This window comes from Bufo bufo, chromosome 6 (assembly GCF_905171765.1).
Source record: "Bufo bufo chromosome 6, aBufBuf1.1, whole genome shotgun sequence".
NCBI lineage: Eukaryota > Metazoa > Chordata > Amphibia > Anura > Bufonidae > Bufo > Bufo bufo.
Window position 1 is genome coordinate 38,112,829 of NC_053394.1, and position 19,427 is coordinate 38,132,255.

At 47.2% G+C, this 19,427-nt stretch overlaps 1 protein-coding gene across 1 annotated transcript in view; it reads left to right on the forward strand.

The window, feature by feature from the left end:
• Positions 1–15,634, forward strand: part of LOC121003108 (canalicular multispecific organic anion transporter 1-like) — a 67,709-nt gene extending 52,075 nt beyond the window's left edge. The window contains exons 13-15 of the mRNA XM_040434686.1: positions 11,272–11,438; positions 11,756–11,950; positions 14,538–15,634. Of these exons, the coding sequence (XP_040290620.1) occupies positions 11,272–11,438; positions 11,756–11,950; positions 14,538–14,667 (492 nt within the window). The 3' untranslated portion in view covers positions 14,668–15,634. The remainder of the gene's footprint in view (positions 1–11,271; positions 11,439–11,755; positions 11,951–14,537) is intronic.
• Positions 15,635–19,427: the final 3,793 nt, after the last annotated feature.

A 19,427-nucleotide genomic window follows, 5' to 3' on the forward strand; every position in this document is an offset into this window, starting at 1 on the left:
GCCCTTTCACAGAGCTTATACAATTTGACCCCATACCGGGCACGCTTGCTTGGGATGTATTGTTTGAAGCCAAGGCGCCCGGTAAAATGTATTAGGGACTCGTCTACGCAGATGTTTTGCTCAGGGGTATACAAATCTGCAAATTTCTGGTTGAAATGGTCTATGAGGGGCCGAATTTTGTGGAGCCGGTCAAAAGCTGGGTGGCCTCTGGGACGGGAGGTGGTGTTGTCGCTAAAATGCAGAAAACGCAGGATGGTCTCAAATCGTGTCCTGGACATAGCAGCAGAGAACATGGGCATGTGATGAATTGGGTTCGTGGACCAATATGACCGCAATTCATGCTTTTTTGTCAGGCCCATGTTGAGGAGAAGGCCCAGAAAAATTTTAATTTCGGAAACTTGGACTGGTTTCCACCGGAAAGGCTGGGCATAATAGCTTTCCGGGTTTGCGGTTATAAATTGTGTGGCATACCGATTTGTTTCTGCCACGACTAAGTCCAAGAGCTCCGCAGTCAAGAACAGCTCAAAAAATCCCAGGGCCGAACCGATTTGAGCCGTCTCAACCCGAACTCCAGACTGGGCGGTGAAAGGGGGAACTACAGGTGCGGCTGAAGTTGGTGACTGCCAATCAGGGTTTGCCAGCACCTCAGGGACTCTAGGGGGTCTACGGGCCTGTCTGCGCGGTGGCTGCGACGGGGTAACTACTGCACGTGCCACCGTACCAGCTTCAACTGCCCTTCTGGTGCTCGCTACTTCACCAGGTTGTACGGCAGTGCTGGTACTAGGTCCAGGAAGGGCTGCGCTGCTGGTGTATGCCTCACCACGTGATCCGGCAGCGACAGCCCCACTCTGCTGCTCTTGAAACGGATCCTGCGTAACCTGTGGTCTAGCGACACGGGGCCGGGTACGCCTGGTGCTGCCAGGGACCTCCACCTCCTCGTCCGAACTTTGGGTCAGAGAGCCACTGCTTTCTACAGGTTCATATTCTGACCCGCTAGATTCATCAGATGAGGGTTCCCACTCCTCATCCGACTGGGTCAGAATCCTGTAGGCCTCTTCAGAAGAATACCCCCTGTTTGACATTTTGGACTACTAAATTTAGGGGTATTCCCTGAGACTACCCAAGAAAAAAAGCAAACCTGTCTTACAAAGGGGAGGCTAGCGAAGTACCGGAGGCCGCTGCGGTTGATAAAAAATATCAAAACTGATTTTTTTATCGCCGCAGTGCGTGTAAAGTGAATGTGCAGTGATCAAAAAATAATAATTTTTTGTCACTGCGGTGGGGCGGGCGTGGGTGAACGCACGTGTGGGCGACCGATCAGGCCTGATCGGGCAAACACTGCGTTTTGGGTGGAGGGCGAACTAAAGTGACACTAATACTATTATAGATCTGACCGTGATCAGTTTTGATCACTTACAGATACTATAAAAGTACAAATGCTGATTAGCGATACGCTAATCAGCGAATAAAAGTGACTGCGGTGCGGTGGGGTGGGCGCTAACTGACGCTAACTACCTACCAAGGGGCCTAAACTATCCCTAAAACCTAACAGCCAATACTAGTGAAAAAAAAAAGTGTCAGTTTACACTGATCACTTTTTGTCTTTCACTAAGTGATTGACAGGGGGCGATCAAGGGGTTAATTTGGATGATGGGGGTGATGGATGGTGATCAGGGGCTAAGGGCAGTGTTTTGTGTGTACTCACAGTGATGTCTGCTTCTCTGCTGGATCCAACCGACGAAAAGGACCAGCAGAGGAGCAGAGAAGCCATATAACAGATCATATTTACTAATATGATCTGTTATCTGGCTTGTGATTCGATTTTTTAAAAATCAGCAACCTGCCAGCGACGATCATTGGCTGGCAGGTTGCTGATGCAACTCTCCTCGAACTTTTGCCGGCCCGCGATGCGCATGCGCGGGCCGGCTGAGACCGAAATCTCGCGTCTCGCGAGAAGACGCGCCGGCGCGTCCACCCGGAATGAAACAACCACCTCCAGGACGCGTCTGTGCGTACAGCGGTCCGGAGGTGGTTAAAAAAAAAAAATTTTTAGCATATGTTACTGCTGCAGCAGCATTATACATAAAGCAGTCTTTAGTTTCTTCACATACAACTGTTTTCCTTGAGTTTTTCCCCTTAGTTACGACTGTTTAAACATTTACAATATGAGGACCTTCTCAAAATGGCTCCTCTGCCAGTTCTCTGAGGCCAAAACTGCTTCCCCTCACTTCTCATGCTCATTTGCTGTAGCAAGGAGCTCCCTGCCAGCCAATCAGATTGGATTACTGTGAGACACGCCTCCTCACTCTGAAGCCTAATGCAGGCATGCAGTGTGAAGGACCGCCCCTCCGTCTAACTGTCTTCTTAGCCAGAGACAGACAAGCCCTAGCAACTGTCTTTTAACCCCTTAGTGACCACCCATACGTGTTTTTACTGACGTGAACAAAGGGGGTTTTAGCTAAACGGCTGGCTTTAATCAATCATTACATGTACTTAAAATGGTGTATTAAAAACTAGAACTTGTCCTGCAAAAAATAAGACCTCCTACAAGTACATTTATGAAAAAACAAAAAAGTTCTAGCTCTTGGAATGCAATTTTTTAAAAATGTGCTTGGTCACTAAGGGGTTAAGGGAGCAGTGGAAAGGGACAGAGGACATTAATGAAAGCTGTTATTATAAGGTAATTACAGATCTTTTGACAATCATTGACAGACTAACTCAGGTATACATGCCTAGCTCTAATAAACTAGCAAATAAAAATAAAAATATGACAGCTACCCATTAAAAACTGCTCAGACCTTCTGTCAATCCACTGCATACAATGACTGTGCAGAGCAGCTCTGAGTTGTATCAAAGAGCACCATGAAAATAAATCTGCCTATCAGTTCATAATCAAGAAATGTGACATAAAGCAAAGACAAGACACAAGACAGAATAAGAAATCTGATAAAGTAACTTAAGAAATGGAAAAAGCATCAGTACATATAAGACTTAGTTACACTGTTAATGAATGAATAATGGAGGAATCTCTCTGCAGCTATGACTTAAAGGGATGGAAGAACTATTACGGGCTAACCGTCCCTAAACCTATCCCTTATCCCAATACCCACAAACGACACAGAGACCTTCTGTGGTAAAACGGGCCGTAGCATAACTTTATTAACCCAAAATGTTTACATGTTTCTTTAATCAAACAATTAGGCATTTCCATAATAACATATATATAACATATATATATATACCCAACATAACATGACCACGGCCAAACAACCCGACACTGCAACCCCTTGCATTGTGGAAGGACCCCGGAAGGCAACCAATCAAGCTGTACTCTTACTCATCACTTTCACTTGTATCGCCACCTTACCCCTGGCCGCACTCACCGACCCAAGGGCACCAATATTTCTTAATACCAGTAAATACCCCTGTAGGCCCAGTTTCCCAAACAGGGGCACCCAGCGTACAGCTTCGAAAACACATTAGTTGCACATTTTCACATGCAGTGCACGATTTTCACCCTTGAATTACCTTTCAGGATCCTTCCCCCTGCCTGCCACAGATGACCAGAGGTGACACCTCACCTATGGGCGTCTCGCCAAACCCTCAGGGCTGTCTCCAAACCCTCCTGAACACCTAACGCCCATAAATCAGATCCCACATCATTGAGGTGAACACCATCAGACCGTAGGAATTGAGGCGAAGCCGCCTCCAGATCCCGATGACGCACCACAAAACGTCCAAGACGCTTCACAAAACGTCCCACCTCCTTATTCAGCTTAGCACGGGCCTTATTAACCCCTTTCCACAGATCTCGCAAACCGCCAAGTCCTTCTGGCAACCACATCGGACCACACAAGCAACAAACCCGGAAAATCGGACAATAACCGCAACAGGTCCAATTTAATATCACGAATTACATCTCGTGAACTCCGAACACCTAAGGGCTCTTTCACACCTGCGTTCTTGTCTTCCGGCATAGAGTTCCGTCGTCGGGGCTCTATGCCGGAAGAATCCTGATCAGGATTATCCTAATGCATTCTGAATGGAGAGAAATCCGTTCAGGATGCATCAGGATGTCTTCAGTTCCGGAACGGAACGTTTTTTGGCCGGAGAAAATACCGCAGCATGCTGCGCTTTTTGCTCCGGCCAAAAATCCGGAACACTTGCCGCAATGCCGGATCCGGAATTAATGCCCATTGAAAGGCATTGATCCGGATCCGGCCTTAAGCTAAACGTCGTTTCGGCGCATTGCCGGAGCCGACATTTAGCTTTTTCTGAATGGTTACCATGGCTGCCGGGACGCTAAAGTCCTGGCAGCCATGGTAAAGTGGAGCGGGGAGCGGGGGAGCAGTATACTTACCGTCCGTGCGGCTCCCCGGGCGCTCCAGAGTGACGTCAGGGCGCCCCAAGCGCATGGATCATGTGATCGCATTGGACACGTCATCCATGCGCATGGGGCGCTCTGACGTCACTCTGGAGCGCCCCGGGAGCCGCACGGACTGTAAGTATACCGCTCCCCCGCTCCCCGCTCCTACTATGGCAACCAGGACTTTAATAGCGTCCTGGGTGCCATAGTAACACTGAAAGCATTTTGAAGACGGTTCCGTCTTCAAATGCTTTCAGTACACTTGCGTTTTTCCGGATCCGGAGTGTAATTCCGGCAAGTGGAGTACATGCCGGATCCGGACAACGCAAGTGTGAAAGAGGCCTAAGTCGTTGCCACCAACATGCAACACCAATATGTCCGGCGGTCTATCCAACGCCACATTAGCCTGCAACTCGGGCAAAACCCGCCCCCACATAAGACCCCGCAAGCCAATCCACCTAACCTGCAACACGTCCGGATCAAAACCCAACTGTCTTCCATTCCGCCGCACATCCGCCCGACAAGCCCCCCAATACACGTACGAATGACCGAATATCCAAGCCAGACAACAGAACAAAACCACATTAACAGACCTCCTTAAGAACACAATGCCACAACACCAACTTACACAAGATGAGGACGAATATAGGACCGGAAGCAAGACGACTCCCAGCGACCTATTCGCTTTATAACATCCTCCCCCAAACCCCACCTGGCCGCTTCTGTCGCAGCACCTATGCGAAACGAATGGGCCGCATAATCCAGAGCTGGTAAACCCACAGCCGCCAAGCACTTCCTAAACACTGCCACAAACTGAAATCTCGACAGCACAGACCCATCCTGATGAACCAACAGAGATCCAACGACATCAGGCCGCAACCGCAAAAAATCCTCCAAACAACGCACCGGGCAAAGCACCGACCCCACCAATGGACGTAACCACACACGAACACCCTTACCCAGTTGATCAGTCTTAGACCGGCGTATCAAACAACACAAACCATCCTCACTCAAACACACATCCTCCCGCAGCAAACCCCCCCCCCCCCCCCACAAGTTTTGCTGCGAGCCAACAATTCGGAGATCCGAAAAGCCCCAAAAAAGGCCAGCGAAAATGCAGCCCGGAACAAGCACACCTCAAAACTAGAAAAACACACCAACGCGGCCCCATCCCATAATTTCCGCAGTACCTGAAAGGAAACCGGGCGCCGCGTGTCACAACGCACAGCCCCGCGGCGATAACCCTTCAAAGCCTGCCGCACCAAAAAACTCCTGGACACATCCGGCAACCCCCGGAGACGCAACCAAAAACCCACAGCCGCAATGCGTTTAGACACCACCGAAATTGAAACCTGGGAAGAAAAAGATTCACCTAACCAATAGACCAGCAACGTCTGAAAATCACCACACAAATCACTCCCACCAACCTGATCCAGCAACCGCTCCCACAAGACCCATACGGCCGAATAAGCAGACCACGTGCTGGTACTCACGGACCGCCGGATCAACCCCGAGGACAACCCAAGGCCACGTGCCAGAGCCACTGGGGACAAGGCAACCCCTGGACCTCCGCTTCTGGAACCAGCTGCCGAAAACGATCCCACTGGAAACGAGAAAGGGACTCCGCAATTGAATTATCCACCCCCGGCACATGAACCGCCACAAAACAAGCATTCAACTCCAAACCCCTAAGAACAAAATGCCGCAGCGGCCGCAAAACCGGGGGAGAACTAGCCGTCTGTTTGTTGATCACTTGAACCACACCCAAATTATCACAATAAAACCTCACCCGTCTATTCCGCAACACTTCACCCCACAACTCAGTCGCCAAAACAATAGGGAACAGTTCCAACAACACAAGGTTACCCAACCAACCGGCCGATCTCCATTCCTCTGGCCATGACCCAGCACTCCACTTCCCTTGACAAAAAAAACGTAACCGCAAGAGCCCAACGCATCCGACCAAAGCTCCAAGTCCACACTAGTTACCGACTCCTCCATTCACACAGATTTGCCATTAAAACCAGTAAGAAAACCCCCCCACACAGCCAAGTCCGCACGGACTTCAGCCGACAACCGAACATAGTGACTCGGAACCGTCACACCCGCCGTCGCCATTGCAAGACGCCGACAAAAAACCCGCCCCATGGGCAATATATCGGCAGGCGAAGTTCAACTTACCCAAAACAGATTGAACACGATGAAGCTGCACCTTCTTCAACCGCCCCAACAAAGCCACCTCATTACGCAAATCCTCCACCTTGTCAGCAGGAAGCCGACACTCCATCGCCATGCTGTCAATCTCAATGCCCAAAAACCGAATCAACGTGGAAGGGCCCTCAGTCTTTTTGGGGGCCAAAGGAACCCCGAACCGAGCCACAACCCGCTCCATAGTCCGCAACAAAATCGAACAAACACGTGACCCCCCCCCCCCCCCCGGACCCAAAAACAAAAAATCCTCCAGGTAGTGCAATACCGAATTCCACCCCGCCTCCTGTTTCACCACCCACTCCAAAAAGGAACTAAACGCCTCAAACAACGAACAAGAAATGGAGCAACCCATTGGCAAACAACAATCAACATAAAACTGGTCTTCCCACTTAAAACCAAGCAAGTGAAAACTGTCCGGGTGAATGGGAAGCAAACGGAAAGCCGCTTCAATATCCGTCTTGGCCATCAAAGCTCCCTGCCCCAACAAACGCACCCATCGAACTGCCGCATCAAAAGAAGTGTAAGAAACCGAACACAAGCCCTCATCAATGCCACCATTCACCGACCCCCCATACGGATAAGAGAGGTGATGAATAAGCCTGAATTTATTGGGCTCCTTCTTGGGAACCAAACCCAAAGGAGACACCCATAAACCCGGCAAAGGGCACTCAGCAAAAGGACCAACAACCCGGCCCGCAGCCACCTCCTTAGCAATCTTCTCACTAACCACAGCCGGGCATTGCAAGGCCGACCGCAAATTACGGGATGCCACCACCGGCCCCACCGCAGTGCATAGGATCCTAAAACCCTCCGTAAAACCAACGGACAACAAGTCCGCCGCCTCCCTATCTGGGTAATTACTTAGAAAGGGGGCCATCTCACCCACCTTCACCGGCGTCACCCCTCTTCTGCCCAATCTCAAAACCCTTTCCTCTACCCTGTTTAAAACATCGTGACAAACTGTGGGCCCCGCCGCAGCCCGAGCACTCGTGCTTATACCGGCAGTCTGCGAGGAACTTGCAATATCCCTCGTTATATTGCCAGCAACAACCCCTCCTACTGCCACCCTGGGAGTCCGAGGCCGAGGAGACCCCGGCCGCTCCCCGAAAGGGCTGCTGCCCCACCTTTGGCGCCGACATCAGCCGCATCCACAAACTAATGTCCTTGTGGTCCCAACGAATGCTAGGCCGAACAGCCTTCCTCTGCCGAAATTGCTCATCATAGCGGAGCCACGCAGACCCGCCATAGACCCTGTATGCTTCCCCAATCGCATCTATGTAACAAAACAGGGCCGAACAATGCTCCGGCGCCTTCTCCCCAACAACACTCGCCAGAATCGCAAACGCCTGCAACCAGTTCATAAAAGTACGAGGAATCAACCTGTATCGCCGTTTCTCCTCATCCTCCTTCTTGCTCTCATCAACCCTGCCCCTGTCTAAATTAAACTTCTCCAAAGGCAATAAAGAAAAAATCTCAACATATTAACCCCTCCAGATTTTCTCCTTCACCTCCATTTTCAAATGGGCCCCCAACGGCCCCTCAAAACATACATAAATTTCCCCTTTTGCCGAATCCGCCAGCCTCACATCCTCAACGACAGCCCCCTTGTCAACACCCACAGCACGCCGCCTGTGGCAAAAAAGGCGCAGAAGCCGAGGGCGCCCAGACCGCCGCCGGGGACGCCCCCGTCCCAGAACCCGTCCCCACCACTAAGGACAAGATACTCGCCAACATCTCCCTAGCAAAATTCTCAGCACCCACACTAGGCAAGCAACCCCACCCCCCACCCCAGGAACACATAAAGCCCCAGTCGTCTCCTTACCTGGCCGTCCCTGGGTGGTCAGCCCAGCGGCCGCCGAACCTCCCGAAGTTGCCCCTGATCCAGCAGAAGAAGAAGCCGGCTCCACCGCATGCCGCAGGCCCCCGCGCCCGTCATCCTCAGGTCCAGAGCCCGGATCCACTTCACCCTCTTCCGGGGCCAGCACCGCAGGCACCTAATCACCAGTCCCAGAGAGAACAGAAGAAGAGTGCGCCACCTGGTGGTACTGCTCCTGTACCACCAGGCCAGAGGGCAATGTTAAATTCCCAGCTCCAGCCGGAGCGCAGGTCCGTCTCTCACCAGCAGGGGCGCAGGAAGACACCCCAGGCCTGGAGCCAGCGCTGACACCGCTCCGCATCACCACAGCTGCCCGCCGCCCAGATCTTCTCGCCGAGGTACAGGTAACCTGGCCTGCTCGTCGCCGCTCCTCCACAGGCCGGTCGTCGCAATCCCTGAGCTGCCGACCTGGGCTACCAGGCCGCAGCCGCAACGCAGCAGCTCCCACATCCACTAGGGGAAGGCCCGCACCGCTCCCACTTGCAGCCGTACGCACCGCCGGCTCACCTGGCTCCACATCCCGGGCAGGTAAGACGCGCCGAGCTCGCTCCCCCCGCGGGACATTTCGGGGGGAGGACGCCGCATCAGCAGAAGGACCCCCACGTCGATGAAGGGAAACAGGCCGGGCAGGGGACCCGCCTTCTCCCGCAGGCCCGCCACGCCGGGCAGGATTCCTCCCGCTGCGGCGGGGTGAGGTAGGCGGCGCCTGCACCGCCGACCGCAACTGAGGGTCCCCAGGGGGGCTCCTTAGGCGCCGATGAGCCCTGGGGGTAGCATCGGGGCTCCAACACTCAGGGGGGCGCAGATCTACGCGCCCGAGGCCGCACAGGGGGATCCACAGGGGAAATAGCAGGAACACCCAGCATACCCATCAGGTTCTGCTGCAGCCACTCCATGCCCCGCTGCTCGGCAGCAGCGCGAACCGCAGCCAGCACATCATCCAAGGAGACCATGACCCTTCACTCCAACTTCCCTCAGACTGCAAACTGGTCAGATGGACCTCCCCCTAAAACCCTGCACTTTATACTGCCCGGAAAATGTACATCAACACCACACCCCCCTGCACTGCACCTGACCTCCCCAGACACACTAAATTCATTAACCCTTTTAATGCCCTCTGTCTTCCCCCCAAGTCAAGCTGCACTTCACTACGGCTACGCCACGCTCCGTTGCTCTTCTTAGATTAATTACATGGAGAAGCAGAGAGGTGGTGCTGTCAGCATCTCCATCATTTAAAGGGAGGCTATGTGTGCTTTCATTATTTACAAGGAGGCAACACTATGTGTGCCTAATGTATTTACAGGGAGAGACAAGGAGACCGTACTATCCATGTCTACATTATATACATGGACACACATGGAGACAGTGCTATCTGTGTCTACATTATATACATGGACACACTAGGAGACAGTACTATCTGTGTCTACATTATATACATGGACACACATGGAGACAGTACTATCTGTGTCTACATTATATACATGGACACACATGGAGACAGTACTATATGTGTCTACATTATATACATGGACACACATGGAGACAGTACTATCTGTGTCTACATTATATACATGGACACACATGGAGACAGTACTATTTATATACATGGACACACATGGAGACAGTACTATCTGTGTCTACATTATATACAAGGAGAGACAGAGAGGCAGTACTATATGTGTCTACATTATATACATGGACACACATGGAGACAGTACTATATGTGTCTACATTATATACATGGACACACATGGAGACAGTACTATCTGTGTCTATATTATATACATGGACACACATGGAGACAGTATTATATGTGTCTATATTATATACATGGACACACATGGAGACAGTACTATCTGTGTCTACATTATATACATGGACACACATGAAGACAGTACTATCTGTGTCTACATTATATACAAGGGGAGACAGAGAGGCAGTACTATATCTGTCTACATTATATACATGGACACACATGGAGACAGTACTATCTGTGTCTACATTATATACAAGGAGAGACATGGAGACAGTACTATCTGGGTCTACATTATATACATGGACACACATGGAGACAGTACTATCTGTGTCTACATTATATACAAGGAGAGACAGAGAGGCAGTACTATATGTGTCTACATTATATACATGGACACACATGGAGACTGTACTATCTGTGTCTACATTATATACATGGACACACATGGAGACAGTACTATCTGTGTCTACATTATATACATGGACACACATGGAGACAGTACTATATGTGTCTACATTATATACATGGACACACATGGAGACAGTACTATCTGTGTCTACATTATATACATGGACACACATGGAGACAGTACTATCTGTGTCTACATTATATACATGGACACACATGGAGACAGTACTATCTGTGTCTACATTATATACATGGACACACAAGGAGACAGTGCTATCTGTGTCTACATTATATACATCGACACACAAGGAGACAGTACTATCTGTGTCTACATTATTTACAAGGAGAGACAGAGAGGTAGTACTAAAAGGTCGTTCTTCAAGGAGACCAGGCAGCAGTACTATCTGTGCTTATGTCATTTAGGTGGAAAAACAATGAGACAGGGACTAATTTGTAAACATTACCGATATTTTCAGGGATAGACGACAGGTAACAAAATATATGATTACATAATTTTGCAGGCAAATGGATATCTATAACATATGGAAGGGTTGGTGGCGGGTTACCACAGCAGTTTGGCTCCCGTAAAGCAATAGTGATATCACTGCCTTGCAGTTCGTTGGCCTTTTCACTTAGTGTACTTTTCCTCTGTAGGACCCGGTGCTGTTCTTTGGGACACTGAGGATGAATTTGGACCCATCTGATCAGTACACGGATGAAGAAGTCTGGAAAGCTCTTGAACTCTCTCACCTCAAGCCATTTGTAGAAGAGCTGCAGGAAAAGCTCTTCTACGAAGTAAGTGAAGGAGGAGAAAACCTAAGGTAAGAGCACAACCGTACTGAGGAGTCTCCTATCTTGTGTTAATCACAGCAGGCTCCTTCTGACAGACAAATCTTAAGACACAAGATGCTCCCACATACAGCCCCCCCCCCTCCCCCCCCTGGCTAAATGACATTTTTTAAGCCACTTTTTATACCAAATTCTGCATATCTTCACATTAACACCTTGACATGCTCTTGCTTCTACTTTTAATCTACTTAGTCCAAATTGTATCTGGTTTTAATTTTTTCATTGAAAAATTTTACTTGTAAACGTGTACATTGTCTTGCATTTTCCTCACAAATGTTGTTGTGTGCAGTGTCGGGCAGAGGCAGCTGGTGTGTCTGGCTCGAGCGCTACTTCACAAATCCAAGATCCTCATTCTGGATGAAGTCACGGCTGCCGTAGACCTTGAGATGGATAATTTAATCCAGAGGACCATCCGCAGTGAATTTGCAGACTGCACAGTGTTGACCATTGCACATCGGCTGCGCAACATCATGGACAGTAACAAGTGAGGACAATGCTTATCATCCCTTCGCCTTAGGCTCAATCATGTCAGACACTAGGCAGCATAGGTGTTAGTGCAGAGTCAAAGCTGACAACCTCTGTAGGCATGGTCCATGGTTTGACATGGTCTCATGTCTGGTGTATTTCTACTCATAATGTGTTCTCCTGTTAGTGACCTTGTTTCTTTACTAGACTCTCCCCTGTGTCCGACCCCTCATCTGCTTTGTGATTCTGGACCCTGTTATTTCACTTGTCCTGCACATATTAGGGGGAAGGGGATGTAAACCTGTAGGCCTTTACTGGAGACCTCACAAGATAAACATCCTGCAGACTGTCCAGAGACAGAACTCATTTGAATGTGGTGAAGGAGTGGGGGTCAGCATGGACTTCTTCACCTTTTGCTCAAGGACCCTAGAAGATGCTGGGCTGATAAGTAGAAGGGTGGTTGAGGACTGCTAATTATTCATAGACTGACCAGCCAGAGGGAATTATGGAGAGACAAAGTAGAGGAAGTTGGGGGTGGTAGTTGTAGTTGCTGTTGTGCACTAAAGAGTCAGGATCTGTGTTGAGGTCAGATCCTGGGGCCATGTGTGATGATTGTCTGGTCAGGAAGATGTTTTGAGGCTATCTCCTGAGATATTATTATTTATTATTAAAGCGCCATTCATTCCATAGCACTGTACATATGAAAAGGGGTATACATACATAATACAGACAATTGCACTAATCATAAACAAAACGAGTTACAAACTGGTACAGAAGGAGAGAGGGCCCTGCCTGTGACGGCTTACAATCTACATGGTATGGGAGAAGGACACAGGAGGTGCGGGTGAAGTTGGTCATGGCGGTATAGAGGCAGCAGGGTCACTGGTTGTAGGCTTGTCTGAAAAAGTGGGTTTTTAGGTTTCTTTTGAAGGATTCCACTGTAGGTGAGAGTCTGATATGTTGGGGTAGCGATTTCCAGAGTGTGAGGGATGCACGGGAGAAATCTTGGAGGCGATTGTGGGAAGAGGTGATAAGAGGAGAGGAGAGAAGGAAGTCTTGTGAGGATCGGAGATTGCATGTGGGGATGTATCAGCAAAGTAGCTCAGAGATGTAGGGAGGGGACAGGTTGTGGACGGCCTTGTATGTATTTGTTAGTATTTTGAACTGAATTCGCTGGGCAATGCGGAGCCAGTGAAGGGATTGGGAGAGGGGAGAGGCAGAGCAGTAACAGGGTGAGGTGGATTAGTCGGGCAGCAGAGTTGAGGATAGATTCGAGGGGTGCAGGAGTGCTAGAAGGAAGGCCACAGAGAAGAATGTTGCAGTAGTCTAGGCGGGAGATGATGAGGGCATGTAGAAGCATTTTCGCAGATTCAAAGTTAAGGAAAGCGCGGATGCGGGAAATGTTTTTGAGTTGGAGGCGGCAGGTGGTGGAAAGGGCTTGGATGTGCGGTCGGAAGGAGAGGGCAGAATCCAAGGTCACTCCAAGGCAGGGAACTTGGTTGACCGGGGAGAGTGTCCACCCATTGATAGTGATAGTGAAGGTCTGTTGGGGTGGTTGAGCAAGATGGAGGAAAGATGATGAATTCTGTTTTATCCATGTTAAGTTTTAGAAAGCAAAAGGAGAAGAAGGATGATATAGAATATAGACATGGTGTGATACTGGATAATAAGGTGGTAATGACTGGACCAGAGAGGTAGATTTGTGTGTCGTCAGAATAAGAGTGATACTGAAAGCCATGAGACTCTATGAGATGTCCCAGGCCAAAAGTGTAGATAGCGAAGAGCAGGTGTCGTAGGACAGAGCCTTGTGGGACACCAACAGAGAGGGAATGAGATGAGGAGGTGGTGCGAGAGTGGGAGACGCTAAACGTCCGGTCTGTGAGATATGATGTGATCCAGGAGAAGTCAGTGATGCCAAGAGATGAGAGAGTTTGCAACAGAAGGGAGTGGTCAACAGTGTCAAAGGCAGAGGACAGGTTGAGGAGAAGGAGGACAGAATAATGTTTTTTGGTTTTGATATCTGTTTGATATAACAAATATCACTGTTAGGTTGAATTATAAACAAAATGCTTGAGCTCTGCCTGGATCGTCTAGCCGCTGTATGAAGGACCCTCAAGTCGTCCTTTTGTGTAATTCTAGGTTATTTAATTGCATAGATGCTGTATATTCTGTTCTGGCATTTTGTATGACTTTCCCCACCAAGGTCCACCACACCACACCTGATTGACATCACATGAGTGTGTGAAGGGAACTGACAACTGTAAGCATATATCTAACTCATAAAAAGTGGTTATCACATATCAAGTCCACTGAGTTCTTGACCTAAGTAGATACTGACCCCTATGTACAGTAAAAGAATATGTACTTCAATGAGTAAGTACATTAAAGCAGACTATGAGCTGTAACCCAGGGCCAGGACTGCTCGAGAGTTCTAGTTGTTTTACTAGAAGTCCTAGTGATTTTTCAAGTTTCATCTTAGAAAATCATGGACACTTCAAGGTTCTAAAACAACTACATTTTATAAGAAATGTAAAATGGATTCTGTAAGTAAAAATGAACAATTCAGCTGCAGGAATTCATAGTATCTTTGTCTTTTTCGTTTTTAGGGTCATGGTGTTGGACGCTGGAAAGATAATAGAATATGGTAGTCCAGAAGACCTCCTCGTGAGCAAAGGACACTTTGCCTCTATGGCCAGAGATGCTGGCATTGAAGACACCAACACCACATCACTGTGAGCCTAGAGGATGTAGACGTGTGTGATGAGACCTCAGCACGGACTCTCTTAGAACTCTTTGAGCATTGACTGCTGCCAACCCAAGACAAGTCATGAAGCAATGTAAACTTTGGGAAAAAGATTATCAGCGGTGGAGGGGAATTTATTTGATTGGAAAGTGGATTATAAGCTAAGATGACCAATCTTGTGTGATGTCATTGAATTTATAGTAACAAGTGACTATACGGTAATAATTATGTGACTGTAGCACTGTCCATATGGCTTCATCATATCTTGGATACTTTGGCGGAACATGGCATATTTAAATTCTGCATCTTTGAGACACTTTTTTGACTGAGGGAAAATGTGATCTCTTGCAATTGACTTCAACTGCGAAGCCAGGGTAGATGTGGATATGAGGATGTCCTGGTCTCTGTATCTCAAAAACTTTACTATAAAAGTTCATGGAGGTGCCCCTGGACAGATCAGCTGTGTGGGGATGTAATGGGAATCTTATACTGCGTGTATGGTGGAGAAGCTGCCATGGCCAAGTGTTGTCACCAAGAGGTTTTCCAAGAATGTTTGTGGGTAACAACCTTCTGTGTCTTTGGGTATGCCAACAAACTAAGTTTCAGCAGTGGATTCTTTTCTCCTGGTCTTCCATATGATTGTGAAGAACAACCAGGCACGAATGGGCTGCAAAAAGTTGGGATTCTAGTTGAGGCATCCGGTCATCCAAGAATTTTTTTTTTCTGCTTCAGTGCCCCTTTTTCTTGTATGTTGGGTTATCATGGCAAATAAGGCGGATGTCCACTTGCATCTATCTAAGATGTTAAGGTCACTTGACACTGATGGGTAGCTAACAAAACTTTCTGCGTGCCGCTTTGTGGCTCTCTGGTGAAATTGTCTTTCGCGTTGGATTTGCTGGTTTAAGGGTACTTTCACACTTGCAGCAGAGGATTCCGGCAGGCAGTTCCTTCGCGGGCAATCTGGACGCAAATGGATGCATTTGTGAGACGGATGCGGATCCATCTCACAAATGCATTGCAATACCGGATCCTTCTTTCCGGTTGTCATCCGGAAAAACAGATCCGTTATTTTTTTCCCCCACAGATTTAATGGTTTGCGCATGCGCGGATGGAAAGAACAGATCCATTTTGCCGTGACATTTGGGACCGGATCCGGCATTAATGCATTTCAATGGAAATTTGCATTCCGGCAAGTACTCAGGATTTTTGGCCGGAGAGAAAACTGCAGCATGCTGCAGTATATTCTTTTTTTTTTTAAACATATTTTATTTGGTTTTTAATATACTTAGTACATCAAATACAGAAATAAGCAAAGAAATTACAGATCAAAACATACTTCTGATGCACTTATATGAAACACATGTATATATTATATACGATAAACATCACAAAATAAACTCTTTTCCCTGCCCCTGTCCCTCCCCCCTTTAACACAATTGCTGGAATAATTAGATCCTCAAGAGTAGTAGAACCACAGTCCCTATTTGTGAGGGTTATGGGTAAGTAAGATGACTCTCGTCAAAGTATCTGTGAGGTTACAGATCTCTTGTACGTAAAGAAGTGAACATCCTTTGACATGAGTCATGTATGTTATGTATATTGTTTGCTAACCATTTCCATTCACAGATTGGTGTTTTGTTATATCAACTCACAATTCCAAGAATGGAATAAAACGCCTGAATGTAATTTAACCATTTTGCGTGATATGTCTTATTTGCTTTCCCTCCACTTTCTTCTGCTGCCCACTTATCTGCTAAGAGACATTTCTTGGTGTTTTCTATAATTTCTTTCTGAGTAGGGATTATGGGTAATAGCCAATATTTCAGTATACACCTTTTTATAGCCATTAGTATCGCATGTGTCACCAATGGCGTATGTGAAGGAGCAATTCTTCGGGTGTCTTTTGTCATTTCGTCCCCAATTTGTTATTTCATTCTTTTATCATATTTTACCATAGTTTCGCTATCTGTGCACATTCCCATATGCAGTGAAAAAGATCTGCCCCGGGGAGTTTACATTTAGGACAAGCTGTCTGTCTATCTTGAATGAGTGAATTATTTATGTTAAAACCGTATATTGCGGTAAGTACGAGTTTAAAGTGAGTTTCTCTCCAGACTTCACTTGATACAGCTTTTTGTCATTTTGGTCCAACCCTTAAAAAGGGGGTTTCTCACTGAGTGAGCACAGTTTTTTCTAAGTTCACTGTAAAGGTATGCTATTGAAGTTTTTTTCATTTTTGCGAACTAGAATATTGTCAAACTCGTTACGTGAGAATTCTACAGCGGTATTTGTTAATCTTCCTTTTAAAAAACCTACTATTTGGTGCAGGGGCGTAGCTAAAAGCTCATGGGCCCTGGTGCAAGAGTTCAGCTTGAGCCCCCCTTCCCTCAGTGCTGCTTGGAAAGGGGCAGGGGAGCACATAGCCTTCCTGCTGCCTGAGGCGAACATTGAAAGGGCACCCCCTCATGCCAAATTCTTAACCTAACCCTTTCCCACCAGCCAGTGTAAATTGACCAGCATGCACTTTCTATAATGCCAGTGTCTTATGTGGCACAAGGGTCTTTGGGCCCCTCAGGCTCCTGGACCCGGTAGCGACTGCTACCTCTGCACCCCCTATAGCTACGCCCCTGATTTGGTGATATGCTAAATAGTGTTTAGTGTTTAGTTTGTATAGGTTACATAAATCAGAGAAAGTGCAATAGGATCTTTTATCATGGCCCCATAGATCTTTAAAGGATAGGATTCCCTTTAGTTTCCATTCTTGGAATTGGGAGTTTGCCGAGTCAGCTTGGAACTCAGGATGCTTCCAAGGGGAGAGATATTTAGTCGTCAAAAAAGGCAACCTATAAAGTTTCCTTGACGCTTTCCAAGCTGCCATCGTATCTTTGAGTAGTACCCTCTTTTTAAGTTCTGTCGGAAAGGCAGAATATCTTGTGTGCAGTAATGCTTTTAGGGGCCATGGTCGTGCTAGTTGTGATTCTAGCTCAAAATTGGAGTAATGGGATTTTTCCTGAATCCAATCAACACTATCTCTTAATAGACTAGCTAGATTGTATAGTCTTAAATCAGGAAAGTTAAGTCCTCCTTCATCCCTTCTCAACATTAGCGTCTTTAGTGCAATTCTGGGTCGTCTCCCTGACCATATAAAATGTCGGAAGGCTGTTTGGAGGGTATTAATATCTGAGTGTTTTAAAAGGAGTGGAATAGTCTGTAGCTGATACATTAATTTGGGGAAGCAAATCATTTTAATTAAATGGCATCTGCCCATTAGTGATAAAGGAAGCGTTGACCACCTATCTAAATCTGATAGAATACCTTTTATTAGATCTGGGTAGTTTAGATGATACATGGACTCTGGGGTATTGCCAATATGTATTCCCAAATATTTGATGGAGTGTTGTGCTATTTGAACAGGTAGTGACTCCCAAGACTTAAGGGTTTTTGATTGAGTTAGGTATAGTATTTCACATTTAGATATGTTCACCTTGAAACACGAAAAAGAACCAAACAGGGTAAGCATGACAAATAGTTTTGTCAGCTCTATATTAGGGTGGGATAAAAAGACTAGCAGATCATCCGCAAAAAGTGCGTGTTTGACAGTTTTATTCCCAATCCTAATTCCCTTTATATCCTTGCTGTTTGTTAGCAATAACTCTAGTCAAAGGTTCTATAGCTAGGTTAAAGAGCAGTGGGGACAGAGGGCACCCCTGTCTCATACCCTTTTGTAAATAGATTCTAGAAGACAAATGGCCAGGTATGTATACTTGTGCTATTGGATTTTCATATAACCCTGTAAGATATTGACGAAATGAACCCTCTATCCCCACCGAATTCAACACTTTGCCTAACCATTGGCATGCCACATTGTCGAACGCTTTCTCAGCATCGATAGTCACTATGGCTGAATTTCGCTCCATAGTTCATCTTATGTTAATGTTGTCTAGCACCGCTAACACTTTTCTAATATTAACGGACGGGGTTACAAGCAAAGTGTACTTGGCTTGCATGCTGACCTGCATTCCCTGGATTTTATGTGGCTGTCATGGCCCATGAACAGGTAGGAACAAGAGTTAGGGACCACTCATGAGACGACCTTGACGCGGTGAGTGGCTTACTATGCTTTGGCCAAAATATAAACCAATGTCTCATCCAGCATGGAGGGCAGAGTGCTGGATGTAGTGTGCGATCACATTTGCATTTTCCGTTTGTATACGTATTTCGCCATAGTGATGTGCACCTGCAGGCAGGTTGTGCTGACCCAACCCCCTATACTTTTCTAATATTCTTTACCGCAGCTCTGTTTTGTGTGAAACATGTCTGTTCTGGTAGAAGGAGTCTAGGCATCAAACTTGCTAACCTATTCGCCAGTATTTTAGATATTATTTTTATGTCTACGTTTATAAGGGAGATTGGTCCATATGATGCTGCCTGAAGGGGGTCTTTTCCAGATTAAGGAAGCACTTTAATAAATGCCGTACGAGCTAGATCTGAGAGTTTGTGTCCTGAACATTGATGTTAATGTAGTTGAAATGTCATCTCTTAGCGTTTTGTAAAATTCCCCTGAATACCCATCAGGGTCTGGTGCTTTACCTGACGACAAACCACGCACCACCTCCCTCACCTATTCTATGGAAATTTGTGAGTTTATTGCAGACAATTCTATTGATGTCAATTTGGGCATTGCATTTTGCTGATTTATTTGCTTCTTCTGGATTATCAGCCTGACCCGTGTATAAATCAGAATAGAAATCTT